The sequence below is a fragment of the Onychomys torridus genome, chromosome 8, assembly GCF_903995425.1.
Source record: "Onychomys torridus chromosome 8, mOncTor1.1, whole genome shotgun sequence".
Taxonomy (NCBI): Eukaryota; Metazoa; Chordata; class Mammalia; order Rodentia; family Cricetidae; genus Onychomys; species Onychomys torridus.
In genome coordinates, this window is record NC_050450.1 from 105,845,065 (window position 1) to 105,871,991 (window position 26,927).

The window sequence follows — 26,927 nt, forward strand, 5'->3', positions numbered from 1 at the left end:
ATGGAAAATCTGAAGGGCCAAAACTCAGGAGTCAGTCAGTCCCCAGAGGGATTTGACGGAGTAGCTCATTTGCGTGTCTCTTTAACCAGGTCGCCATGGCTGTTACTGGCTCCCTTGCTGTCCCCAACTGTTCCTCAGGTCACCTCCCCACCTTGCTGCCTATGTCCCGAGGGTGTGCACAGGTTTCAGTGGATCAGAAACCTGGTCCCGGAATTCGGAGTCTCCAGCTCTCACGTCAGGGTGCTTTCTTCCCCGGCAGAGTTCTTCGAGCTTTTGAAGGTAAGTTGCTTGAGGGACCAAGAGCAGGGTTTGGATGGAGGTGTCAGGGCTTGGTGGGTTTTGACGCCTGTTGCAGACACAGCCTGTGGCTCCTGCTGTCAGTGTCCCTTCATTGGTGCCTCTGGTAGCTAGTGTCCCCCAGCAGAGAGGAGACAGGGCTAGAACCTGAGCCTGGAGGACTGTAGCCCCCAGTCCTTCTCTGCTGGAGATGAGAGGGCTGTGCATGTGAATCCCTCCCTGGATGGCAGCTTCCTCATGGTAGCTGTGTTTGCCTTGTGGGGATCTGAGGTGGGATCTGATGTGTCCTCGCAGTGGCCGCTTGGTGACAAGGCACTATACCTTAGGAGGCTTGTATTCCCTGGCCCGGGGTCCTGGCATCCTGGATCACTGGGAATCGGTCTGTGGTGTCACCTTACACCTCGGGCTTGCTTTCTACAGTACTCAGGTTCACATTACACAGTTCATGGTTGGACTGCTAATTGGAATGAAGTAATTCTGCACTAATTAATCTTTAACTATGTGAACTCTCTGAATTCATATTAACAATGGCTCTGGAATAGAGATCTGCTGAGGCTGGTGGCCAGCAGGGTGCTGGGAGATAGCAGGGGACACAGGTGCAGCAGCTTCATCTCTGGAGAAAGTGAGCGCTCATCTGCAGAAAGCCAGCTGTCTCTCCTCTCACTCTCTGCTTGTGCTGATCCACACTTAGCCACATTTCTGGCTGGCTCATTCTTTGTGTGTATGCCCACGGGCAGGGGCTGATTTGGGTTCATTCCTGTGTGGGGGCCAATGCCTCTGTCCTCTTCCTCATTGTTCATGAGGATGAACCTGCAGTGTGCTCTTGCTTCTGTCTTCCCTCTGACTTGAAGAAACAGGTTATTCCAGGTGCTGACTGACTGACAGACTCTTCTGGTCAGGAGGCTTTGCCCCTGCCCATGTCGGAGGCAGCAGGGGGCTTGGATCTGGGTTGAGAAGAGGCAATGCCTTTGTACCTTGTCCTGGACAGGAGTGCAGACTGGGGGCCTACAGGCTGCTTGACTCTCATCCCCTGACCTATGTGACAGACGTTGACCCTCTGGTCTTTGGCTGGTTCTCTGCCTTCCTTATGCAGGGGTTGTCTGGGGTCCTGTAGTGAGCAGCCTTGTACACTTTGGTGGTTGGGGCTGGCCTGACTGTTGTTTTTTCTCTACATCCTTGATTTTGATAGATAACAAAAGAAAGGAAGTAGCAGCCTGAGGATGTTGTTTGTTTTTTCCTTGTGCCTAAGCATTTCCCAGGGGTGTGTTCATGCATCTGTCTAGTCGATATGCCCAACTTCCTGAGTGGACAACACTAGCTGGGTGATATCCTTAAGTCTCAGGCATGTGCTGTGCTTTGGGGCTCCCTCATCCTAATTCTGCTCTCCTGTGTCCTTTAGAGTTGAGCTTTATAGTTTTTGGAGACAGTCTCATGTCACCCCAACTGGCCCCTAACTTGATAGGAACACCTGATCTTCCTGTCTCGTCTCCCCAGAGCTGGGAGGACAGCTGTGACAGGTGTGCACTCTGGTGCTTTGTGTGCTTGCTAACATCTCTGGGGTGGGGCTGCCTAGGGCTTTGGAGATGGGGTTCTTTATTCTCCTGGGCTGGAGCAGGGCCTAGGGAAAGGACACTGCCTGTGGAGACAACTTGGAATGTGCACCCATGCTTGATCACAGACAGCTAGACTTGAGATGATGGCAAGTGCAACTGCATGCACACTCCCTTCCTGCCGCTCCTGCTTCTCAGAGATTGGAAGGAGTCTGTCTGCTCCTTTAAACCTGGATGTACATACATGCACATGAGTGCAGCTATGTGCCTGTGGGGTTTATCGGTGAGGTTGTGTGTATTCTGTTTTAGCAGCATGTTGTGGGGTGAGTTCTCATCAGGATACGCAGATTCCTTCATCCTGGGCTTGGAAAATGTGCTCAGTTGGTAAAGTGCTTGCCTCACAGTCATGAAGGTCTTGAGTTCCGTACCCAGCACTATGGGAAAAGGCTGGGTGAGGTGGTGTACACTCTTAATCCCAGGGCTGGGGTGCAGAGCTGGGTGGACTTCTTGGGCTTGCTGGCCAGCCAGCCTGTTTGGTGGGTTCCAGGCTAGTGACACCCTGTCTCAAAAATAAACAAAACATTCGGTGGAACAACCCAAGATGATTGTCTACACACTTACATATGACCAGCGCTCACACAAATATGCATATATAAATACATAATACACACACACACACACACACACACACACACACACACACACACACACACGATATCCTTCACCCATTAGTGGCTGTGTTGCATGTTGTTGTCCCATTAGACTGCTTTGCTTTGCAGACTGAATATTTGAATGAGAGTTGTGGGACCTCCTTTGGGAAGTTGCTGTGTCTGTGCTGGGCTACTTGGAGTATTAATGGTGAGGATGTAGAGCCATTCACCATAGAGTATAATTTGCCTCCAATTGGACTATGAAAACGATGCATGATTGTAATGTAGGATTGTTTCTCCTCTTCTAGGGACAGATAAAAATAGCCAAGAGGCGAGTTGTGATGGCATCCCTCTACTTGGGGACAGGACCTTTGGAGCAAGAACTGGTAAGTCAGGCTTAGGGGCAGGTGGTCCCAGCAGCAGGTAGAGCCAGCTCCACAGTGTCACAGTTGACTCCAGCTGCCTTCTGGCTTCTACATGTAGGTGTCTCATTAGTGCATGAAGATGGTATGGGAGATTCAGTCATGTGCTGGCCAACAGCTTCCCAACCCTTACAGGGCTCTCTGGGATGCTCTACCTGACCATAACCCAGAGGCTATATCAGGTCTGTGGCCTGCTTTTGTGTGACCTGAAGAATGACAACTGATTTCTAAGAGATTGGAAGAAAACCAAAGAATGTGAGTCATGTAAGGTGCGTGACATTGACTTGTCAGTACAGCTGTAGTGGAGTATGGCACACTCCTCTCCTGTGACAGATGTAGTGGGGCATGGCACACTCCTCCTCTCCTATAACATCCACACAGCTGAGTCTTCCTTGCAGAGACCATCTCTGGCTCACAAAACCTAAAATATTTACTCCGAGGACCTTTTCAGAAAACATTTTGTAACTGTTCTAGGCAGATGAGGCCAAGTGCAGTTATGTCTGGCTAGCTGGCTGCTGGGTGTACCAAGGCTGGCAGTGGGAGTCAGGGCTTAGTCAGTCTTGTTCTACCTGGGCTTTCTAGTGTTCCGTAGTTATGACTCTCAGTAAGGGAGCCAGGGCTGGGAGGAGCCTAAGCTACCTAATGAGTCCAGAGATGCTCTCTGTAGTGTTGCCCATGGCAGGCAGCGTCTGGGTTGAGTAGGAGCCTGTGAACCTAGCTTATTTATCCTGCCAATGGGCACTTTTTTCTCAGAGGGATGGAAGGTGTGTTGCCTGTGGTATATGTTCTTTCTAGATTTAGTTTCTAGTTAGAAACTGGTGGTTTGCCGGGCAGTGGTGTTGCATGCCTTTAATCCCAGCACTCGGGAGGCAGAGGCAGGCGGATCTTTGTGAGTTCAAGGCCAGCCTGGTCTACAACACAAGATCCAGGAAAGGCGCAAAGCTACACACAGAGAAACTCTGTCTCGAAAAACCAAAAAAAAAAAAAAAAAAAAAAGAAAGAAAGAAACTGGTGGTTTGGAGCTGGGACATGATGCAGGCATTGTATGTGGAGCCAGGGGGATGGTAGGCTGGCCTGAATACTCCCACATCTTGACTTGGAGCAGAGGCCTCCCTCCATTTTCCAGTCCTTGTCGACAGCAAATTTGGGAAGCTCATCTCTTCTCATGGGAGAGGGGGGTAATATCCAAACCACAGGGGAAGGCAGGGGCAGGTAACATCTTGGATCTATTCATCATTCAGTGGATACTCAACTAGTACTCCCCATTGGGTGGGGTACCAGTGTTGTGTCTGGAGGAGGATGTTTATGGAGATGTGAGAGTTCCAGATTGTCAAGCACAGTGTACCTCAGCCCTGCACTCAACCTTCTTGGGGCCCAGGCAGGAGAGGGAGCTTGGCAGTGGCTGATAGCTCATGTAGAGTAGTTCTGTTTCCAGATAGTGTGGTGAGCGGATTCATTTCTCAGGTGCAGGCACAGCCCTTTGGTCTCACACGTGTCCCTTTGATTCTTTTCCTTATAGGTGGATTGTCTGGAAAGTTCTCTGGAGAAATCACTGCAATCCAAGTTTCCTTCTGATCTCAAGGTTTCCATCCTCCTGGACTTCACCCGGGGCTCAAGAGGTAGGTGTTCCGCACTTCCTCTCTCATTGCTTTGAGGAGTTGGGTCCTCTACCAGACCTGCACAGGGAGCTGTGTGTGGCCCAGCTTGGAATAGTCAGCACAGAAATGGAGCTTTCCTGAATCCGTGGCTACTCGGGGCCTGTCTCCTCCCTGCTTCCTTTGGCCTTGCTTTATTTTAAGGCTGTGTGTGTGGGTCCTTGGTGGTTGAGGCTAAGTTCCCTGGACACCTGCTTCTTGGAAGGCAGTCTCCTTCCTTCTCTGAGATTCAGACCAAAGTTTCTAAGTGACTGCTGTAGGAAATGGACTAGATCTGAGTTAATGTCGTGTCTGGCTGAGGCTGGTATGTTTTCTTCTGGAACTGGGGTGATAAATCAGGGCACTGAGTTGGAGTGGCTCCCCAGGAAGAGGAGCTAGTGTGGCTGAGTGCCAGTCCTGCCCTAGAGCATGGTGTGGTGTCGTCAGAAACCAGCACCATTTGATGTGGCTTGTTTCCATGCCCCAGATAAAGTAAGGCTCCCAGGGAGTTGGTCTGTCTGGCAGTCAGGGCATCGGTCTTTCCGGGTGGGAAAGTTATAGGTGTTTCCTCTGCTGCTCACACACAGGTAGGAAGAACTCGCGCACCATGCTGCTCCCTCTCCTGCAGAGGTTTCCAGAGCACGTGCGTGTCTCTCTCTTCCACACGCCAAATCTCCGAGGACTCCTCCGACTCCTTATCCCCGAGCGCTTCAACGAGACCATCGGACTCCAGCACATCAAGGTGTACCTCTTTGACAACAACATCATCTTGAGTGGGTGAGTGCTCTGTTGTATTCTCTAGGTGGGAGTCCAGTTCAAGGCACGAGGCCAGTCTGCCCCCTAACTCCTTAGAGAAGGTGCTGTGCAGGTTGTAGATGGCGCTCCTCTCTTTAGGAGCCCCTCCTATGTGGAAGGTTGATTGGAAGACCAGCCACCATTTAGTATTGTGTTAGCATTGGCGGCTATGCTGAGCTCTGCACCAGTTCACTGTTGCTCTTGGTGATGCTGTCACTTCATGTGAGAACAGATGAGAGAGGACACGTAACTGCCAGGCAGAGTCCAGGAAACACAAACTGAGCATGATGGAAGCCCAGGTCTGTGGGCTGTGATGTCACTGACAGCTGTGGACTACAGCACCTGTTCTCCGCCCGAGTTGGTTCCTTTGGAGGGTGCCGTCTCTGTCCTGTCTTCAGTGTCGGCCTGGCTCTGGTTTCATCATCACACCACGGGATTGCCATTCCTCACCTCCTTACCCCGAGGCCTGGGTCACTGGGCCACATAGACTCTTGGTTGCGTCCTCATCTGATTCTTCTCTCTGTAGTGCAAACTTGAGTGACTCCTACTTCACCAACCGCCAGGACCGCTATGTGTTCTTACAAGACTGTGCTGAGATTGCAGACTTCTTCACAGAGCTGGTGGATGCAGTGGGGGATGTGTCCCTTCAGCTGCAGGGGGATGACACGGTGGACGTCATGGATGGGATGGTGCACCCTTACAAAGGTAGGGCAGCCTGCAACATCTGCTAACTCCTCTGGACTGACGGTTGAGGAATGTCTTTGTGCTCCCTGCCCTGGTGTAGGAAATGGGGTGTCAGGGCTTTTAGCCCTTGTTTCTAAAGCCATAGAATGTGATTTACTGGTTCTTACATGCTTATATGCCCTGTAAGCAAGAGCCAGCCTGGGAAAATGGGAGTTTGGGTCGGGTCCTATACCTTGGTTGGGTGGGCCAGGAGACTGCCTTGATCTTACAGGAAGCAGCCTGCCTAGTGACCAGCCTCCCACCTCGGCCTCTTCCCCAAATACATACAGCATACACATAGCAGCCCCATCGAGTTCTGAGGCCCCTGCCTGGAAAGTGAAATGGGAGAGCTGTGCTCTGCTCAGGCAAGCCCTTGCGGGGCATTTCTGGGCACTTGGACTCCTGTGATTCCTGTGGCTATGGCTTCTCCTGGCCTTAAAGGGCTCTGCTGAGTGTGCAGCAGACTCCACGGCTTAGGGACAACTTGGGGAAGGGGTAAAACCTGGCCCTTGGAGGAGAAAAGCTTTCATGTCATGTGGTTTTCCTGATGACAGCTCTGCCCAGTGCCAGGGAGCTGTGACTGCACAGCCAGGCTGTGGTCTGTTGATGGCCTTGTCTGCTCCAGGGGATGTTTAGTTGTTACCACTGTGCATTGAAGGGCATCAGTTAAACATTTTGTGGAAAATTTCTTTCCCTCTGTGTATCCCTAGATTTGCCTTTTGGTCCTCAAGCCTAAAATATATACTATCTAGGCTTTGAAGAAATGCTTAGGCCCTGGTGTACTCTGCCAGGCTAGGCACAGCTAGTGGGGAATGGCTGTATTTAGGAACAGCTGAGGATGTGTCATGTTTAGGACAGGGACAGGGACATTTTGCTCAGTGTCTGGTTGCTGCTCCCTCTGGCAGGATGGATTTCTGCACAGTTGGTTTCTTTTCTGATCCTAGTCTAGCCCCGGGGCACCCAAGTGTCTGCCTCTGTTCTCAGTGCAGACTGCATGAGTGTAGGGGACACAGTGTAGCTCCACTTGGTGCTGCTTTTCTCTAGCCTTGCCAAAGACTTCTGTCTCCTGAGTCTGATGTTGACCTCCTGCTTCTGGCCTGTCTGTGGACTGGTCGTCTTCCTGATCTGCAGCGTTGCTTTGCTCTCCCCAGACTTCAGGCACAGCCAGTTCTCAGCTCTTCTCGTCCAGTGACAGAACCTGAAGTTGTGTCTTTCCCTGCAGTGTGTCTGAAGAGTGTGTGTCATTGTGTCCTGTCCACATGGGGAAGGCATGTTTTGGGAGAGCCCAGCCTGCCCTCAGGGCTTCTGTTCATGGTGGCCGTGCTTTCCTGCCCTGTGCGTTCCGTGCTGCATGTATTTGCTGTGTGTTTTCTTGATGTGAACATGTCCTTTTTCTTAAGTCATCTTCACTTTCTTTTTTTCCTTTGAGACAGGGTCTCGTGTAGCTCAGGTTGGCCTTGACCTTTTCCTCCCATGTGCCAGCATTGTAATCAGGTGCCACCACACCTGTCCCTGACGCATGTCTTTTATTTCAGTGATCGTTCTTATGAAGCACAAAGCGTGCGTACCAGACAGCCACCACAGAGGTGCAGCTCAGCGGCCTTCCCAGAGCTACTTAACCCCCAGCTGTATCCCCAAGGTTCCAAAGACCTGGTGTTTGCCACCCCACATTCCTTTCCCTGTTTTTGAGTTTTTGTAGCTGGAATTACCTGTGCCATGCCCTACCACATCTCATTGCATGGGTCCTGTGGGCAGGGCCCTTGCTGGATGCTGCCTCCTTTGCTCCTTGAGCTTAGTCTGTTTTCTGCCAGTAAAAACTTGTACATTTGCACTTAGCTGTCACATGGTGTGTGCCTCCAGCCAGCAGAGTCTTTTTCATGCTGGCCTTGGACTCACTATGTAGCTGAGGATGACCACATCTTCTGATCCTCCTGCCTCTACCACCACTACCTGGTTCTCCATTGTTCTTTTTTCTCTTATGTCTTCTGTAGGTGACCGGGCTGCGTACTGCAGAGCAGCTAACAAACGGGTCATGGATGTGATCCACTCGGCCAGGACCCGACAACAGATGTTGCATGCACAGACCTTCCACAGTGACTCTCTGCTGAGTCAGGAAGAGGCTGCGGCTGCTGGTGACCGGAGACCAGCACCTGACACCTGGATTTACCCACTGATTCAGATGAAGCCCTTTGAGATTCAGATAGATGAGATAGTCACTGAGACCCTGTTGACGGAAGCTGAGCGGGGAGCTAAGGTCTTCCTCACCACTGGCTACTTCAACCTGACCCAGGCCTACATGGACCTGGTATTAGGTACTCGGGCCGAGTATCAGATCCTCCTAGCCTCACCAGAGGTGAATGGCTTCTTTGGGGCCAAGGGCGTGGCCGGCGCCATCCCTGCTGCCTATGTGCACATTGAGCGACAGTTCTACAGTGAAGTGTGTAGCCTGGGGCAGCAGGATCGGGTCCAGCTTCAGGAATACTGGCGCAGGGGATGGACCTTTCATGCCAAAGGTAGGTGGGGGCTGGCCAGCCCCTTCCCCCCCTCCCCCCCGGGGGGGGTTGGGATGGTCCACACAGATCTGGAGTCTTTGTGAATACATGTGGGAGAGAGTCCTGTACTGTGTTACCTTTACAGTAGCCCTTGCAGGTACTTCCTGCCTGTCGCATGTCTTGGAGGGGTGATTCTGTCCTGTTTGGGGGATTTAGTTGTATAGAATACTTCCCCTTTATGTGAACAAAACTTTAAAAATGGAAACTACTCGGTGAATATTCTATTTTTCCCCTGGTTCTGGGGACCAACCCCAGGTTTTCACTTCTGCTGCTGACCTAATTCAGTCCTTAGTCCTTTGGTGCCTATTGAGGAACATGTTCCTGTCTGCTGAAAGGAACACCAGGAAACATGGAAGGCTTGCTTCTATCTTCAGGGATCACCCCTGCCTGCTGCGCAGAGAATTTACTGCAGATTACTGATTTGTCCTGTGAATATCCCGGTTTCCTGTCTGTGCCTCATTGTGATGGATTCTATTCCTGTTTGCCAGCCTCTGCTTTCTCTCCCCACATTCAGAATCTGGCAGCACATGCTCAGTGTGTAGTTCTGATGTGGTGGAAGTCATGTAGCCTTTGGTTCTCCTCTTTGTGGTCTGAGGGTGAGGCCCAGGCCTTGTCCATGCTAGGCAGGTGTCCATTGCTGAGCTGTGCTGGGCACCAGCCAGTGCCCTGGACCATCCACATGCAACCCTATGGTAGAGATGGTTATAGTCTGCAGTGGGTACTTACTATGATCCAAACAGCCCAGGTGAGGCAGGTTCTTGGGGGTACTTCTCTGACGGGTAGATGAAACGTGTTGAAAACCTTGTACTTGACAACAATTTGCCTTGTGGCCTATTGCTAAGGTGCTCGCTTTTTGCCCCAGTGCCTGTCCTCTGTCTGGTGGCAGAGGTGTGGACAGTGTCTGTGGAGTGCCAGGTTCTTGTGGCTGCTGTGTCTGGCCTCTGAGCACATGTCTGGCTCTTGAGATTCGAGACCCAGCATTTTCAGCAGGGATGCTTTTTTGTTTTTCTTGTTACTTATCTGAGATAGGGTCATTATGTAGCCCTGGCTGGTCTGCAACTCTCTGTGTAGACCAGGCAATCCTGGAAATCAGAGATCTGCCTGCCTCTGCCTCCTGAGTATTGGAATTAAAGGCATACACTACCATGCCTGGCTAGTGGGGATATATTTTAAGAAATAATGAAGTTCCTTGCTGTCCTAGAGCTGAATCCAATTATCTGTATTGTTATTTTTTAAAAACATTTATTTGAGCCATGTAGTGGTTGCGCACACCTTTAATCCCAGCACTAGGCCAGTCTAGTCTACAGAGCAAGTTCCAGACAGCCAGGGCTGTAGTCGGAAGTTTTCCTGTGTCTGGCCTGGTCCTGTAGCTGCTCAGACCCAAGTAAACACATAGAGGCTTATATTAATTACTGACTGGATAGGCTATGGCTCAGACTTCTTGTTAGCTAGCTATTTTAACTTAACCCATTTCTAGTAATCTATAAACTGCCATGTAGCTGTGGTGTTACTGGTCTGCTGGCATCTTGTTGCTCCTTGGGTGGTGGCTGGTGCTTCCCTGAGTCCACTCTTCTCTCTGTACCTCTACTTGGATTTCCTGGCTGTAAGCTTTTTTTGTCATAGGCCAAAACAGCTTTATTTACTAACCAGTGGGAATAGCTTATATTCACAGCGTACAGGAAGACATCCCATAGCATAGGGCTACCTAGAGAAACCCTGTGTCAAAAACAAACTAAACAAAAAGAAACAACAACAACAAAACCCTCACTGTGTGTGTGTGTGTGTGTGTGTGTGTGTGTGTGTGGTGGTGGAGTGTGCACATGCCATGGCCTGTTTATAAAGGTTAAAAGGTACTGTGGGAATGAGATCTCTCCTTCTATCAAGTTAATTCCATCAATCAAAATTAGGCTTTTAGGCTTGGTGGCAAGCATCTTTACTTACTGACCCATCTCGCCGTTCTTTGTTTTATTTTGTTTGTGTTTTGTGGTGCTGGGATGAATTCCTGTGCCTTGTGTATGCATCAAATACTCTACCTGTCTGAACTCCACCTCAGCCTTATATAGGACATAATACCTCAAAGACTGGTGAAGTGATTGCCTGTCCAGCTGGCCCTGCTTGTGCATGGAAGCCCTCAGTCCTGCCCAGGCAGGCAATGTTGTTTGTGTGGTAAGCGACTGCCATTGTTGGTCTCAGCTTAACACGTGGGCTGAGTGAAGCTTGCGGTTTTGGCTATCTCTGGGCAGGTAGAGCTGGCCAGAGGGTGTGTATGGAAAGTCTTTTCAGGTTGACCCAGTTCCTTCTGGGAATGACAACAGAGCCCAAGGGTGGGGACACAGAGGGAAGAACTGAGCAGCTGGGTGAAGCCAGAGCTTTGGAGAAGTGTGGTAATTTACAGGTCCCTGCACAGCAAGGCAGGCCATACAGCATGCTCCTCCAAGTCCACTGTGCCTCAGGCCCTAGCCCAGCCTTACAGCTGGAGAGACTGTGGTCTCAGGTCCCATCTGCTGCCACATCCCCTGAAGCCTCACTGATCAACTTTCATGTGCGGTGACTCCCCAGTTACACCCAACTGGCTTTTCCTGTGTATCTCGCCTCGCCTTTTCCCGGACTCTGTGCTCTTGCCCTCTGCTCCTTCCCTCTCTCCCTCCCTCCCTCTTGCCTGCCCTGATGTGGGTGGGGCCCTGCCATCTGTGAATGCTGGATCACTGTGTGTGTGTGTTAGCGGGGTGGGCAGGGAGAGCCTCATATCTGGATCCTAGAATTGTGTAAGAAACGAAAGGAGGATGAGATGATGGTGGAGCTAGGTGGGGGTTATTGGTGAAATTATTAAGGCCACTCCATGTAGTTAAAAGGGAGGTTTATTTTGTGGGGTAACTTACAAATGAAGGGATAGGTAGGTTGTAGGGTCTGGCAAAGGTATGGTGCAGTCCGGCCTTTGGAGAACTCTGTTCAGTCTACCTCCAGCGTCCAGGGTCCAGAAACCAAAGAGATCCCTCATATCCCGATCCTGGGTCTTCAGCATCCTCCCTCAGCCCGGCCATGACCGTTACCGAAGCCTCAGTGTGGGTTGGAACTTAGAGGCCAAGGCTGGAATGGCTACCCACTACAGGGGGTAGATGGTGCTTGGAAGTTGAAATAGGGTATTAGGTGGCCTGAGCTACTTGCTATGTAACTGAGGATGATCTTGAACTTTGGACCTCCTGAGTGTTGGGATTACAACCGCTTGAAGCAGTTTCTTCTGAATAGGGGCCTCTCCAGGAATCAGAGGTCAGAGGTTACTCTGCAAAGGTGAAAGGCCAGCGTCCTTTCCTGCTTAGTGGCTGCTGTCTATAGTGGGTCACGGCCCTTTTCTGGCACACCTGCAGACAGCTTCAGTATCTGTATGGGATGAATAGGGAGTCCATAGGGTGGTTGTTGGTTTTTGATGGTTGGTGCAGTGAACCATGTTCTACAGGGCCTGTGTTGGATACAGGACATGGGCCTGTTTGTGTCTATTTTGGGCTCCTGGAAAACTCCTGCTCATTACTATGTAGTTGCTATCAGGGTTCTTTTGCCCAAGCTCCTACAGGACAGGCTTGGGCTGGTCTCAACTGTTGTTGGTTATTTGCGGCGCTCTTACCCTGCGAGGAAACATCCCGAAACACGACAGAATCCACTAACAAGAGTTTTATTAAGATAAGGGAGAGAGGCAGAGGTGCACAGGCCTGTGGAAAGACACGTGAGTAAAGATGGAGCCGGAAATCATGGCGCCTGCTTATAAAGGCTGGGCCGTGCCTGCACGCACAGGCCCATGTGGCTATTCCATGCATGTTCCTAGATCACATGGTTGTGTTGTCCTGGTCATGTGAGACATTTTGACCCGGAAATGGCTAGGCGGAGGTGACTAGGTTCCACCAGGCATGTGCAACCATGCCCAACCGTGGGGGCGTGTTGTGAATCCATATCATCAACTATTCCTGCTCCCAAAAAGCTTCAGAGGAAGGATAGCCTGAGAAACTAGGACACTGCATTCTAGATCCGTCTGGATCCCTGTACCTCAAGAGATACAACTTAACAGCATAGCTTTCCCCAGGGACCAGGCATAGGGTGCTAGGAGGACCTTTTGAACTTGCTGGTGGCCCTGTGAGGTGGCTTAGCAAGGAAGATGGTTTGGTCCCTTTCCTTGGGAAGCCGCCTTGGCACATGACCACACCAGTTGCGATTCAGAAGACTAGGGTTGCTCTATAGTGTTTGCTGGAGAGCTTGGTGTAGCTATGTGACCCTAACAGTGGGGGCAAAGGTGGGGATGGAAGCCAGCCCGGGATGGACAGAATTCAGGATTGGATTACTCGCTGCTGCTCAAATGCCTGCTGGGAAGTTCACTGTGTGGCAGTTGGCTGCTGAAGCAGTTGGTAGAACTTATATCACTTAGAAGCTTTGCTGCTATCTTAACCCACAGGGATGGCCCACGGTGTCAGTGTTTGCCTTGGAGACTTCTTTTGCAGTGTGGCTTATCTGTTGAGTTCTTATGTGGAAGTTTTTGGAAGTGGTCCCTAGAAGCTCGGTTCATTCTGCAGGAGATCCTGTAGAATGTGATGATGGCATGATGTCGTCTGGGACGGCAAGTGTGTGTAAGTGACCAGCAGCCCACAGCCAGTGAGGGCTCCCTCTGAGCAGAGTGGATGACTGGTCCAGTGTAGGTAGGGGATGCCTAGGACCCCCTGATGTGTAGTCTTTGGCCTTGTCACCTGCATATAGGTGTCTTAGCTCACAGTGGTCCTAGCTTAGCAACACAGAATGCTGTGGTGTATTGAGGGTTTTTCTTATTGTCTAAGCCCAAGAGTCCTGTGACTTGTTGCTGCCACCAGGAGCCAGGGGTCCATGTTCATAAGTGTAAAGGTGAGAGGCTTGGCATAGAGTTCAGTACCGGAGCAGCTGCCTATGTTCAGACGCCCCAGTGCCATCCTCAGCCTGCAGCGCCTCCCCGCCCCAGCTGGAGTCTGGTTTCTTCTGAATGTGTCTTGCTTTCTCACCATCAGGAAGCTAAGCACTTGTGAACTCCTAGGTGGGCCGACCTAAGTTATCTGTATGCAGGTTTGTTGCTGTACCTCTAGCTGTGAAGGGCAGCTCTGTCCTTGGCTGGAGAGAGTCCTCGGGAGCAGGCAGTGGGCACAACTAGGCTCCTGGCTGTGCCTCTGACTGCTGGTTTGCCAGTCTCTGGCTTGGCCTGTAGCTGTAGGGGGAAGGGTTCTAGGGTCTGGGCTAGAGTCTGACTGCTTCTCAGATGCTCAACAGATCTGTCTGAGCAGGTGCTGCAGGTTCACTGGGTCCACCTGGTCCTGGTGGAGTGTGGGGAGTGGGTTAGGACACAGGTGTTATAGTTCAGTGGAGTCTGCTGAGCTCCAGCATGCTTATGTGGTGCCTGAGGGGCAGTGTTAGCATTTCACATGTGTGAGTGTGATGCATATGTGTCTCAGTTCTGCCCCATGGTGAAGCCTGTGATGTTCAGGCCATCATTTTGATGTTTTGCCCTGAGCAAGACACGTGCCAGCCTTGTCCCTGCTCTGTCTTGGTAGCCGAGCCCTGTCATGCAGGGATCACACCCTTGCTCACTGCGCACTAAGCTACTCTTGCCCATCTGTTTGCCAGGGCCATGGGCTCAGTGGGGACACATCTGTGGGGGATCAGGAAGGACTGAGCATACTGACTTGATTTCTCTTGGAGGAAGCATTCTAGATTAACAAAACCCTTTGTGTGCTCAGGGATCTTTGGATTAAGAGACGTTTGGCTGTGCAGATGGAATCTGTTAATGACTGACAGGATTCCATTATTTTTATTGTCTTCCCGACAGGCTGGTTGGCATCTTGCCCGAAGGTGAGCTGATGAGGCAGCCTGGCAGCCTCACCCTGTTTACCTGGGCTCCATGTGGCATGGCTGTCACCTGGACCCAGCAGATGTACTTAAGAGTAATGGGGGCAGGGGTGGACATGGCCATCACAGGCAGTAGACTCCAGCCCTGAGGCCTCGGGAGTTTTTCAATCCCTCTGACACCAGAATTGACTGGTGCTCTCCTGCGGATGTCTTCTCTCTCCTGGTTTCTGCAGGGTCTGAGACTCGGGAGGGTCTCGAAGAACCCTGGGGCTGTAGGAGGAAGTTCATCTTTCTGGAGAAGTTCTCAGAGAAGACTCCGGCCTGCATATGCAGAGCTTCTGATTTTCTTTAGGTTTATTTATTTTATCTTACATGTGTGGGTGTCTTGCCTGCATGTATATATGTGTGCCCTGTGCCCCTAGAGGATGGAAGAGTGTGTTGCATCCCCTAGAACTGGAATTACAGTTGTGAGCCACTATGTGGGTGCTGGGATCCAAACCCAGGTCCTCTAGAAGAGCAGTCAGTGTTCTTCACCGCTGAGCCATTTCTCAGCTCAAACTCTTGCTTTAAAAAAAAAAAAAAACAAAAACATATAATCTACTTAGTTGGGAGGCAGTCACCACTCTGATATTAATCTGGCATCCATGTGCCTTGCATGGATCATGGAAACCACTGGGCATGCTCACTAGGTTTGTGGTTCCTGCTCTCCTGGGATTTCTGTCTCACAGGAAGGACATTAGCTAGCAGATGGTCCTGTGCAGATTGTGGCAAGCAAGAGCCCTAAGCAGAAGGGATCCATGCTGGTAGGGGGTCTAGTTTAGGGAGGCCTCTATGTGCAGAGGCCTGAATGTAGGGCACATCATGCCTGCCCAAGGCAGATGGGACAGTGAAGTCGCCAGGACCTGTTTGAACGTGCTGGAGCCTCTGTTGTGTAAGGCACAGGATGCCTAGAAAAGGACAGATATGTGGCCTCATCTTCTTGTTTTTGACACTGGATCTTATTCTGTAGCCTAGACTGGCCTTGAATTCCTAAGAATCCTTCCTTAGCCTCTCATACTAGGATGGTAGGTGTGAGCCACCACTCCAGAAGGTGGCTTCTTTCTGAAGAGTTCAGAGTCAGGAGACAGCAGGGCACTTGGTCTCTGAGTCCGTGCCACCTCTAGTGTTCCAGGCATGACAGTGGCTGCAGAGGTCTCCCTGTTCCCTGCTCTCGCTGGAACTCAGGGCTACAGAGTTTCCCTCGCCCTGCCCCCAGTTCACTCCCCAAAGCACTTTTCCTTCCCCAAGCTGCTGGTTCCTGGAATTGTGGAGACGTTAGGCACAAAGGTCAAGCTCTGGGGTGAGGAATTGGGGTTTGATGACCAGTTTATAGCCCTGTGCTGGAAGTGTGCCTCCTCCTCCTGCCTGCAGAGCCTCCCTGCATCTGGAGGGAGCCTGTGGGCACAGCTGGGGATCAACCAAGTGAGGAAGATGGGTCCCCAGGGCACCAGCCAATGGTTGAAGCTCTTGACTTGGAGTCTAAAAGTGGAGACTCCTGGCATGCTGGCCTCATAGGCTTTCCTTTGGGCCACCAACTCACAAATAATGACACAGAGACGACAACTTTTTCTTTCTTTTTTTTTTTCTTTTTTCTTTTTTTGGTTTTTCAAGACAGGGTTTCTTTGTGTAGCACTGGCTGTCCTGGAACTCGCTTTGTAGACCAGGCTGGCCTCGAATTCACAGAGATCTGCCTGAGTCTGCCTCCCCAGTGCTGGGATTAAAGGCGTGCGCCACCACCCCCAGGCGAGACTTTTGATTAGGAAAGCTTGACCTTAGCTTAGGCCATTTTTCTAACTAGCTCTTATAACTTAATTAACCTTTCTATTAATCTGTGTTCTATCACATGGCTCAGTTACCTTTCCTCTGTTCCGGATATCTGGTTTGTTTCATTGGTGTCTCCCATGTGCCTTGATTTTCTCCTCCTCCTCTGCCTGGAAGTCCCACCTGTCTCTCCTCCCTAGCTATTGGCTGTTCAGTTTTTTATTATACCAATCACAGCAACACATCCTCACTCAGTGTACAAATATCCCACCATAGGCTTCCCTGGGACTCGGTCCCAGTGACCGACACCTGTCCGTACGTAACATGGGCAGTGTCTCTCAGCAGTGTTTCATCTGTTTCTCTTTGGGTTCAACAAAGGGTGTGTGTGTGTGTGTGTGTGTGTGTGTGTGAGAGAGAGAGAGAGAGAGAGAGAGAAGGGCGGGGAACATTGTCATGTGCAGCCTAGGCTAGCCTTGAACTCTTGTAGCCGAGGGAATCTGACCTCAAACATCTGTTCCTGTTGTCCCCATTTTCCAAGGGCTGGGATTACAAGTCTAGCTTCGGCTAGCCTGGAACTTGGATCTGTAGCTCAAAGTGGTCTCATACATGAAATCATCTTTCTGAGTGCTGGGGTTACAGGTATGTGCTACCATGCCCTGCTGCTTATCAACTTGTTTTTGAGACAGGGTCTTTTGTACCTCAGGCTATCCCTGAACTTGATCTGTAGGCTCTGGCAAGGTGACTCAGAAGGCAGAGGTGCCTGCCAGGCGAGCTCGACGCCGTGAGTTCCTCCCCAGAACCACATGAAAGTGAGAAGAGAACAGACCCCACTAAGCTGTTCCCTGACCTTCACACGGGAGCTCCGAACCCCCCAGTGTCTCTCACACATACAATAGTAATCTTACAAAAAGAAAAAAGTGATATTGTAGCCAGGATGACCTTGATGTTCTGATCCTTCTGCCTCTACCTCCTGGACTCCCACTGTGTGCTGAGATCAGACACAGGACTTCCTCTGCACACTAGGCCAGCACTCTACCAGCTGAGTGCCCCCCGCCCCCACTTCATTTTCATTTTGATAGGAACAAGCCTGTAGGGGTGCTAGGTAGGGTATTTTCAAGCCTCAGGCCCAAAGGGTCTCTGTCTCTGGGCTCTGATTACAGGTCACTGTGTTGATGCTAGGAACATGTTTTGTGGTGAGTGCCAAGCCTGGTAGTGCCCTCAGTGGCCTCCTGCCCCTAGCTGTCTCTGGTACTCAGTGCTAAATAGCCCTGCCCTAGGCCACGCCCAGACACCTTTCCTTCCCAGACTGTAGTCTTTCTTGCTGGTTCCTGGAAAGGTCAGGCTCTGGAGTGAGGAGCTAGGGCCTGACAGTAAGTTGGAAATGTCTCTAAAGAGGTCCACCTGAAGGTCCACCTAGGAGCTGGGGCTTAGGAACAGTAGGCCCTGAAGGTCAGCCTAGGTGCTGGGCCTTGGGGACAGTAGGCCCTGAAGGTCTTCAAGGAGACTATGGAGAGGGCAGCAGGTAGACCCTCCCCACAGAGTCATAGTGTCTCAGGGCTCGGTGCTTAGGGAGTGTTTGCTAGAGGAGAATCTTACTCTCTGTATATGGGAGTCAGCCTGGCCCAGGAGGGGCTGCCCCTCCCGTCTTTATCAGGAGGGTGGTTGGTCCCAAGCAGACCCAGTGTGGGAGCAGTGGCGATAACCCCCACAGCGGCAGGTGGGAAGGGTGCTCAGTCTTCTGAGACTCCTGGGGCTCCATGTCCTGGGGAAAGCTGAGGTGGGGACAGAGAGGGGCTTAAGTACTTGAAAAGCCGGAGGTGTGAAGGAGCAGGTTGGCCTGGACCCCTGGGTAGGGTGAGCCATGTGGACAGAGCTGCCAGCATGGAGGTGGGGAGGGACACCTGTCTCTCTGGCCTCTTGACTTTCCAACCTAACTAGAGGCCTACTGCAGGCAGGTGGCTTTGATGTGGCCTTTTAGGGAGTAAGCGACAGCCTTTGTCAGCTCCTGCCCAAGGTGTTCTTGGAAACACTGCTCTGCGTGACCAGTAGGAACTAAGCGTCTTTTGGTGTAGCTGTGTGTGTTACATGCTGGCCGGGTATCTGTGATGTTCGTGCAAGTCTGTGGCCTCTGTGAGGCTCCTGTTGATGGAGGAGCTGTGGCAGGCCTGGGGGTGCTTGGTCTCCCTGGAGCTGACTGGGTTTGCCCAGATAGGTTTTCTTGGGCTAGTAAGGGGAAGGGTAGAGGCCAGTCTAGGCCTGGGGAGGACTCAGGACTAGATCTCGGTGGCTGGGCTCTAAAGCCTTGGACTTTGAGAGCATGGAAAAGGGCACAGAATGGGATCTGCCATGGGCATACCTAGTGGTGCTTAAGATTCTGCTAGAACCCATGACCTTCATTACAGGAGTGTCCCATGTGTAGTGTGATGTGGCAGCCTTGGTGGCACAGTGCCCTGTGGCACCCACTTGCAACAGTGCTTCTCTGTGCTCCAGATGATGACTAGAGAGGTGGATGAGTGTCTGGGTGTCTGGAGGTAGAAAAAGTGGGCAGTGTGTATACAGGTAGACCTGGTCCTGTCCAGTGCTTCTGCACTCCAGGTGACTCCACCTCTGGTGGTTTGTAGGGCAGAGCCTATCTGCCTGGTTGTTCAGGGCTCCCAGGAGGGATGGTGGGCTCTGGCCCTTGAGCTGCACTTTGCCAGCAGCAGGCAATTGAAAGAGCTGGGGCTAGTGGCCTCTCTAGAGAAGGGCCCAGGGAGCAGTTAGGGGCAAGGGTGTCAGAAAAGACCCCAAGGACACCATTGCCAACGTGGCCTTGAAGGAGCCAGCTCCCTGCTCGGGACATGAGCCACAGCAGACGTAGCAGAGAGCAGAATGGCCTTGCACTCAGCAGTTTGGAGCACCTTAGTGGTAGTAGGTAGGAGGGTGAGCCTGATTCAGCCAGCTCCCTGATGCTGTGCTTTTTGGCTGCTTTCCTCCTAGGTTGAGACAGTGTGTGGCGAAGACCTGGCAGATGCTGAGCTCACTTCCTGTCTGCACGTTTCCTTTTCCTGCAGGCCTCTGGCTGTACCTGGCAGGGAGCAGCCTGCCCTGCCTCACGCTGATTGGCTCTCCTAATTTTGGGTACAGGTCAGTTCACCGGGACCTAGAAGCCCAGATTGCCATCGTGACGGAGAGCCGAGCCCTGCAGCAGCAGCTCCATCAGGTTTGTTGAAGTGATGGGGTTCTTGGGTAATGGGGTGCAGGTGGTGACATGTCACTGTTGACCTCACAGGCATCTTGGAAGGCCAGGCAGGATAGGCTTGTACCCTACCCTAGGCCTTTCCCTCTTTCCATGCTGGAAGAGACCACCATCTCCTCACTGGGACATGGGTATTGTAGAATGGGGTCTAGCCTTTTCTAAAAGCAGTGGTGAATCTCATGGCTTGGCCATGGCTTTGGCCCTCCCTGTGGAGCAGACAACAGAAAGCTCAGAATTCATGCATGCTCTCCTGTGAATTCTCCTGCAGCAGGCCCTGACTTCAGAGCCCTGTGCTTTGGTCTTAGAAGCTTGTGGTCTTTGCAGGAGACCCGGAGTGGGTTGGACCAGATTTCCATTGGGGTCTTGGGATGCAGTATCCTTGTTCCCAGCCAGACCTCAGGAACAGTACCCACTGGATTTTATTTTGATCATTTTTAAACTGTATATTATTATATGTGTATGGGATGGGTGTGAGTGTGATGCACATGTGCCATGATACCTGTGTGAAGGTTAGAGGTCAATTTATTGAAGTGAGTTTTCCTACTGTGGGTTTCAAGATTGAACTCAGGTCTCAGGCTTGTGGGACCACCTCCTTATGTGCTGAACCATCCTGACTTTTAGACTCCAGTGTTTGGGAGTCACTGCTACAGAACTTTCAAAGCCCTTGCTGATGGGGGAGGTCCTAAGTGGCCATCGCTTTGTTCTTTGGACTTGCTCCTGTGTCTGGGAATCTTGTCACCGAGGGCCAGGTGCCAGTAAGAGCTTTGTGACTGGGCGAGAGGAAGTGACAACAGCCATGCCCTGTGGCCAGTGAGGTGACGGGTGTGCTAGCAGACTTCCTTCTGAAGAAAGGCTTATGGCAAATGACCGAGGAAGCTCTCAAGCTGAGGACTTCCCATAACAAGGCACCTGCTGGCCGTGGAGCCAGGCTGTGGAGAAGAGATGAGTCTGACTCTGGACTGTGGGCGTCTCCTGGACTGTTCTCATTGGTGCAGAGAGAGAGTTGTGCACACAGATGCCTCTACAGAGAGAGCTGGTAATGATTCTACCCAGGCGAGGACGAGTTCTGGGAGAGTTTTGTGAGCAAGTGCCTAGGCCTGTGTGCTCTGCTATCTAGTGCTGAGAAGACCCCACTTCCTGAGATGGGGAGCTAAACCCACATCCTGGATCTTGAGAAAGGCCTGGCTGGTTGTGGTCTGAGCTGATTTCTCAAATGACATACTTGGGATATTTTCTTCCCAAACCTGCCTCCCAGGGGCTTTTGATGGTGGGAAGGTGGCAGCACATGCGTATTGATTCAGGGTCTGTGAAGTGCAGAAATGTATTTCTAGATGGTTCCATTTGCTTCGGTATGCTTTAAGGCCTGCAGCTGGCCTCCTGACCCTTCAGTGTCTGATTGCCCCATGTGGTGCTGCACATGCCCAGCCCCCAGCTTATAGTCCTGCAGTGTGTGGTCCCTGCACTCAGAAGGCCTGCTGGAGTTCTCCTGGGACCCAGGGAAGGGCCCTGTCTTGAGAATGGAAGATATTTTTATCAATCCCTCCCTCATGGTGCAAACAATAAAAATTGAAAGCTTCCTGGCTTTGTTCAGAGAACGCAGTTTTCCACTTGTGACCTAAGAAAGACTCCTTGCACAGTGCTGTGACCTCTGCCAGCTGACTTCCTTCTCCATCCTTGCTGTGGCCTCTGTGAGGACACCGAAGCTCTTCTGGTCATTTAATTGAGATCTTGGGTGTTTACTAAAGAGCATATCTATCTGGAGCTGGGTCTGTGGAGACTTCTGCAAGGCTGCCCTCCTCCCCTAGACCTGAGCTGGCTCCTCTGAAGGCACAGCCCATGGAACCTTAAGCTGATGTTCATGACATGGAAATATTCATGATGGGAAAGCCAGCTGTGGGGACAGGGTTTGAAAGTTTGGTGTGGACAATGGCCTCAGGGTGCTGCCTTCGTGATGAAGGTCACAAGTGTGGGGAGTTGCAGGAGAGGTGAAGGCAGGCCCTAGGTCTCCACCTCTGTATGGGCAAATCCTCAGATACTTGTGCAGGGTTTTGGGTGAGGCATCTTTTCCTTCTCTGTTGGTTGGAGGAACTGCTGAGGAGTATGTTCCTTCCTGTGGATGATGTCGGCTCTGTAAGGCTCTGTCAATCAGGGCTCGTGTGCTGACCCTCCGTGTGGGTGCAGATATGGCCCCAGCTGCTCAGGGCCATGAGGCAGAAGAGGATAGCATTTGTAGGCTACCCACAATCTAAAATGGTTGACATCACCCCTCCTGTATATTTGTGCACATGTGTAATGCGGAGGTCAGAGGACAACTTGAAGGAGTCTGTTCTCTCCTACTACATAGGTGGTAGTACCTTTGCCAGCAGCTGTCTATCAGTCCACATGTGTGTTTTAGAATTCGGTTTTAGAGGTGAAAGCTTAAACATGGTTTGCAACAGAAGACGTTGTCTTCATCTGACTCGTTTGGATCATTCTGTCTTTGTTCTGGGAGCCTGTGGGGAGGCCCGACTGTCAGCCTTCCTTCCCTGTATGTACCAAGTCCAAGGAGCCAACCACTGTGGTGGGAATACGTAGGGAGAATTGCCCTCCTACATGGACATGCTCAGACTTTGTCTTGTGTTCCCTGAAGAGTGAAATGTAACATCATACACGGCATTGATATATTATATCTTATATTTACAACTGTGTTAGATGCTTTAAAGAACCCCGAGTTGAAAAGTCTGAGACAGGCCTGGAGAGCAGGCTCTAGGCCCAGTTGCCAGCACTGTAAGAAAAGATAAAAGCAGATCTACACGAGGATGTACATGCCACCATGTGACTGAGGGACTTGAGAATCTGAAGGTTTTGTCGTGGATTCTGAGGGAGCAGCTGTATGCTGTATATCTCGTGTCTAGTTTTCTGTCACTTTCCTCTATGACGTCAGCCTGACATTGCTTTGTCATCTGGGTTAATTCACAAGCGAATGTTGGATGTTTAGGTGGTTTCCAGCCTTTCCCCACTGTAAATGCAGCACCACAAGTGTCTCTAGATCTTAGTGTGCGGCTGAGTGCAGAGGGCTGTCTTGGGATAAGCTCTGGTGTCACTTTCCACCAGCAGCATTGGCCAATGCTGATGGCACAGTGTAACCTGCCGTTGGGGATGGAACTCAGGGTCTGTACACGTGCTGGACTGATACTACCCCTAATTGGAATCCGCCCAGACCAGTTTATTACTTTAACTTATGCTAATCTATTTTGTGAGGGGTAAACATCTAAAATAAAAGCTCTCCCACCAGCTGTAAGTTTTCAGCCAAATCCACAGTGTGTAGTGATGGAGCCCCTTGGCCAAAGTCCTCAGGAATGGTGTGGTGGCATCTCTGATCTGCCTTGTGCGCGTCACTGTTGTACCAGATGGTGCTCTGAGGAGTTACAGGCTGACCCCACACCTAGTGCCTGACTGTCCCTCTCTTCCTTAGGAACAAGAGCAGCTCTATGTGCGATCGGGCGTTGTCTCCTCTGCCACCTTTGATCAGCCAGATCGGCAGGTGAAGCTGTGGGTGAAGATGGTGACTCCGCTGATCAAGAACTTCTTCTGAGAACAGGCAGGTGCTGGGAACTCAGTAGGCCAATTGTGGCGAAGGCTGGAGCTCTTGAGGGAACCCTGTGGCCTCGGCTGTCCCTTGCTTCCTTCGTTTGCCACAGAGCAGTGTTTCTGCCCGTGGACAGTGGTTTTAAAGCAGATGCTGAACTTGGCTGTTTCTCCCTCCACTTAGGTGGTGCTGCTGCTGCCGCCTAGGGCCAGGGCCAGGGCCACCTGGGGTAGGCCAGCAGCCTCTGTTCCCTTCTGTTGCTCCTGCCCAGGGGTCCAGAGAGGCCTTGGGGCAAGGGGCAGAGGGGTTCTTTCCTTCCCTGTTCTCTGCTGAGTGTGGCCCTGTAGCAGACAGTGCTCAGTGGTAGAGGAGCTGTTCTGGAGTGTGCTGGGGTGGGAAGGACACAGTGACAACCTGTCTCCCTGACACGAAGCAGGTTAGTGTGATATCTGAGAGGCAGCTGTGATTTCCTTGTTGGCCATGGGGTAGACTGCCTGCCCAGGAGCCTGAGCACTGGGAGAATGTGGTGTATGAGCTACTTGAGCTACTGTGCTGTGCGGACAGACCTCTACAGAGCTGGCCATCGTGACCCACGGGGTCTCTGGATCTTTGCTGTTCCTGCCCTTTGTCACACCTTCATTTTTACTTTATTTGAGACTAAGTCTCACTAGCCCTGGCTGGCTTGGAACTCACAGAGATCCGCCAGCCTCTGCCTCGAGTGCTAGGGTTAAAGGTGTGCGCCACCGCACCTGCTCAGGTCTCCAGGTTAATAAAAAATGTGCCTGTTCATATTTGGTATCGCTCCTCATAGCAGGTCCAAGTGCACATGCCCTGTGTATTTGTGTTAGCCTGCTCGCCTCCCCACTCCTCCCCAGGGTCTCTGGGAAGCAGCCTGGACACTTCATGTGCTGCCGTCCCGCCAGTCCAGCTGGTGTGCCGAGAACAGCCTTTGGATCCAGGCCAGCAGCCCGGAGAGGAGTCCCTCAGCAGTGATGGCTGTGGCTGACTGGCTGTCCCAGGTCGGGCTCCAGAGTCAGGAACACCTAGCCTTCCACAGGACTGTTGCTTTTCGTTGCTAATAAGACAGAGCGGTGCTGCCCTGGGCGACAGCTGACTCACACAAGTCACAGAAACCACCTGGAGAGGCTGGCTTACACAGCACTCCCGCATCTTCTGCTGGCAGAGCATCTTCTGCTGGCAGAGTGTGCGGCTTGGGGCTGAGCCCCTCCTCTGCCCTGCTCCCTCCGCCCTGCTCCCTCCGCCCTGCTCCCTCTGCTCTGCTCCCTCTGCCCTGCTCAGGCCTTTAGGAAATCCTGGGTAGGTTTTTCCTCTGCAGATCTAGGCTCCCCAATTCTGATGCTAGGACTTTGTTCCAGATCCCTTCAGGGAACTTGGCCTTTGGGAGGTATGGAGACAGTTTGTACATGTGGAGAATTACTGTTTTATTTCAGGCTCCAGAGGCAAAATTTGTGGTTATGACCAGGGATTGGAACAGGTTGCCTGGAGACCTGCTGGCTGTGCCCTCTTGTGGGGCTGCAGTGACCCCTTCTGGCCAGCAGAAGCAGTTGCCCAGTTCCTAGGCCTGGCCTGAAACTTCTCTGTCCCCATTTGGGGCTCAGGCATCAGGGCAATGTTCACAAAAGGTCAGACAAGCTGGGGTAGACAGTTCCTGCGGGGTCTGCGTTCCTTTGCGGCTTTGAAGCCTTAGAAACTCTGAGCAGTGCCTCGCTCCCCAGCGAGCCCCTTGGCTGGAGTTACAGGCTTGGCTGGCTGTTTCCCGTCACCCTCTTGTCTAGCTCCCATCACCCTGCCACCTGCTTGTAGTCTGACCACTTGGCTGCATGTCTAACATCAGCACTGCCGGTCTCTGAGGGCCAGGCTTCCTTTTCTTTTCTGCTAATGGTACTGATGCAGACCCCCAACCAGCCAGCCAGAGGGGCCTCAGCCACTGTCACCTCTCTGCGCACCATCACCTGAGGCAGGGCCTTACTGTGTGAATGGGCCTTCTGGCTGTTTGGTTAACAAGAGGGGTGTGTATTACGTGAAATAAAACCATTGAGTAGCCCACATAGCCAACCCACAGTTAGCGGAACATTCCCAGGGACGTGTGCACACTCACCTGCAAGTGTGGACTGAGGGTGAAGGCAGAATAGACAAAAACCATGAGTGTGTGTGTGTGTGTGTGTGTGTGTGTGCGCATATGTGTGAGTGCACGCGTGACTGTGAGTGTGTATGTGCGTGTGAGCGAATGTATGCACGAGTGAGTGTGTGTGTGCGAATGTGTGAGCGTGTGTGCGCGTGTGTGCGTGTGTGTGTGTGTGTGTGTGTGTGTGTGTGAGAGTATGTGAGTGTATGTGAGTGTGTGTGTGTGTGGTGCGGTGCTGCCCTGGACTGCTTCTCCTGCTCTCACAGTGTCTGTGGGCAAGGACAGCTGCATACATGGCATGGCGGCACCTGTGTCATGGTGTGCATGTTGTGGTGCTAGGACAGTTTGGGAAGAAGACATTGTTGAGATTATTACTTCAGGCGCTCCCTTTCTTGAGAGCTTGGCGTGGAGGGTGCACCTGGTCCCCGGCTGTGGGGCTCTGTGTGCAGTATCCGGCCAGGGTGAGTGCCGTACCCTAACCCCAGCAGCTCCTGCCCAGATAAGCTCATTCTGGAAGTCAGGATTCAGGGTCTGGTTCCCGGGGTGTTTTCTCTGAGCTGTTGGGACTCAGGCTTCACTGCTGGGCCAGGCCCTGGGTGACATCAGGCACAGAGTACAGTCAGACTGGTACCATGATTGCAGTTGTTTAATCCCACCCACCTCTGCCTCTGCATGGCCCAGGTGCACTGGAGTTGGTGAGAAGTCAAGAAAATGGCTGTCAGTGCCTGTAAGGTGACAGCTGCAAGGCTGGGTTTCTGGTTGGAACCACAGGGTCGGGCTGCAGGGGCAACTACACCTGCAGGAGCAGGGCCACTGCTGCCAGGATCCACTTGGCTGCCTTTTCTTTGGTCTTCAGGTTAAAGGTCCAGACATAGGTGGGTCCTCGGATCCGCGTCTTGTACACGGGGCATTCATAGATGTTCTTGGTCTCCATTCGGTCCACAGGAATGGCCTTGATGAAGATGACAGGCATGACTGGTGTGAGGTCCTTCAGCCGTGCTTCCGCAATGACTCCGGTCTGGGTGTCCCAGCGAGCTCCTGTGGGGACAATGTAGCTGACGTCTGGGTATGGTACGGGAGGCTGAGCCCCCTGTTTGGAGTGCTGACCGTGAATAAGGGAGGCACCAGCAGAGAGAGAGGCCAGTGAAGTGGGAGCCCTGAAGAGTTCAGGCCAGGTGCCAGGGGCTGGAAGTGCCAAACATGGGGTATGAACTGAGGACTTGGAGGTGACTCTGCATGCTGTAATGGCTCTGAGGCTGCATTCTCCTCAGAGCCTCATCTCAGCCTTCTGAATGTCAGCAGCAGCAGACTACAGCTGAAGATTCCAGCACCGTCCCTTCCTGATCCGTCCTGTGTAATGAATGTCTACCCTCTGTACATAGGGAATACGTTATATATATGTATATGCTATATAAACACTATCTGCCCTTAACCAGACTGCTGTCATCTCTCGTCCTGTCCAGTTGTGTTCATGTGTCCTGTGTGCCATTCCACAATAAACAGAGAATGGGTATGTGAGCCTCAGCTGGTCTGGTCCTGACCCAGCACAGGTGGAGTTGGCCGGAATGGGTCTGAGGACACAGCCTTTTTGCCTGGCTTGCCATTGGATTCTAATGGCACCTCTACCTATCTGCCCTCCTGCAGCCTGGCCTTCCTCCTTGAAGCCTTTGCTTGGGGGAGCCTCAGGAGTGCTGGCTGAGGG

General features: G+C 51.9%; 2 protein-coding genes across 3 annotated transcripts in view; one reads left to right on the forward strand and one right to left on the reverse strand.

Annotated features, from left to right (window-relative positions):
- On the forward strand, window positions 1–26,657 carry Pgs1 (phosphatidylglycerophosphate synthase 1). Its single transcript, XM_036195337.1, has 9 exons — window positions 1–279; window positions 2,806–2,883; window positions 4,439–4,538; window positions 5,141–5,330; window positions 5,875–6,053; window positions 8,063–8,584; window positions 19,327–19,475; window positions 22,966–23,091; window positions 26,171–26,657. The coding sequence occupies exons 1-8, from the start codon at window positions 1–3 to the stop codon at window positions 23,083–23,085; spliced, it is 1,617 nt and encodes a 538-aa protein (XP_036051230.1). The 3' UTR covers window positions 23,086–23,091; window positions 26,171–26,657.
- The window catches only part of Dnah17 (dynein axonemal heavy chain 17), a 119,181-nt gene continuing 118,159 nt past the window's right edge, over window positions 25,906–26,927 (reverse strand). For both annotated transcript variants that reach the window (XM_036196601.1, XM_036196602.1), the window contains exon 80: window positions 25,906–26,263. In XM_036196601.1, coding sequence (XP_036052494.1) covers window positions 26,016–26,263 — 248 coding nt within the window. In that variant the 3' untranslated portion in view covers window positions 25,906–26,015. The remainder of the gene's footprint in view (window positions 26,264–26,927) is intronic.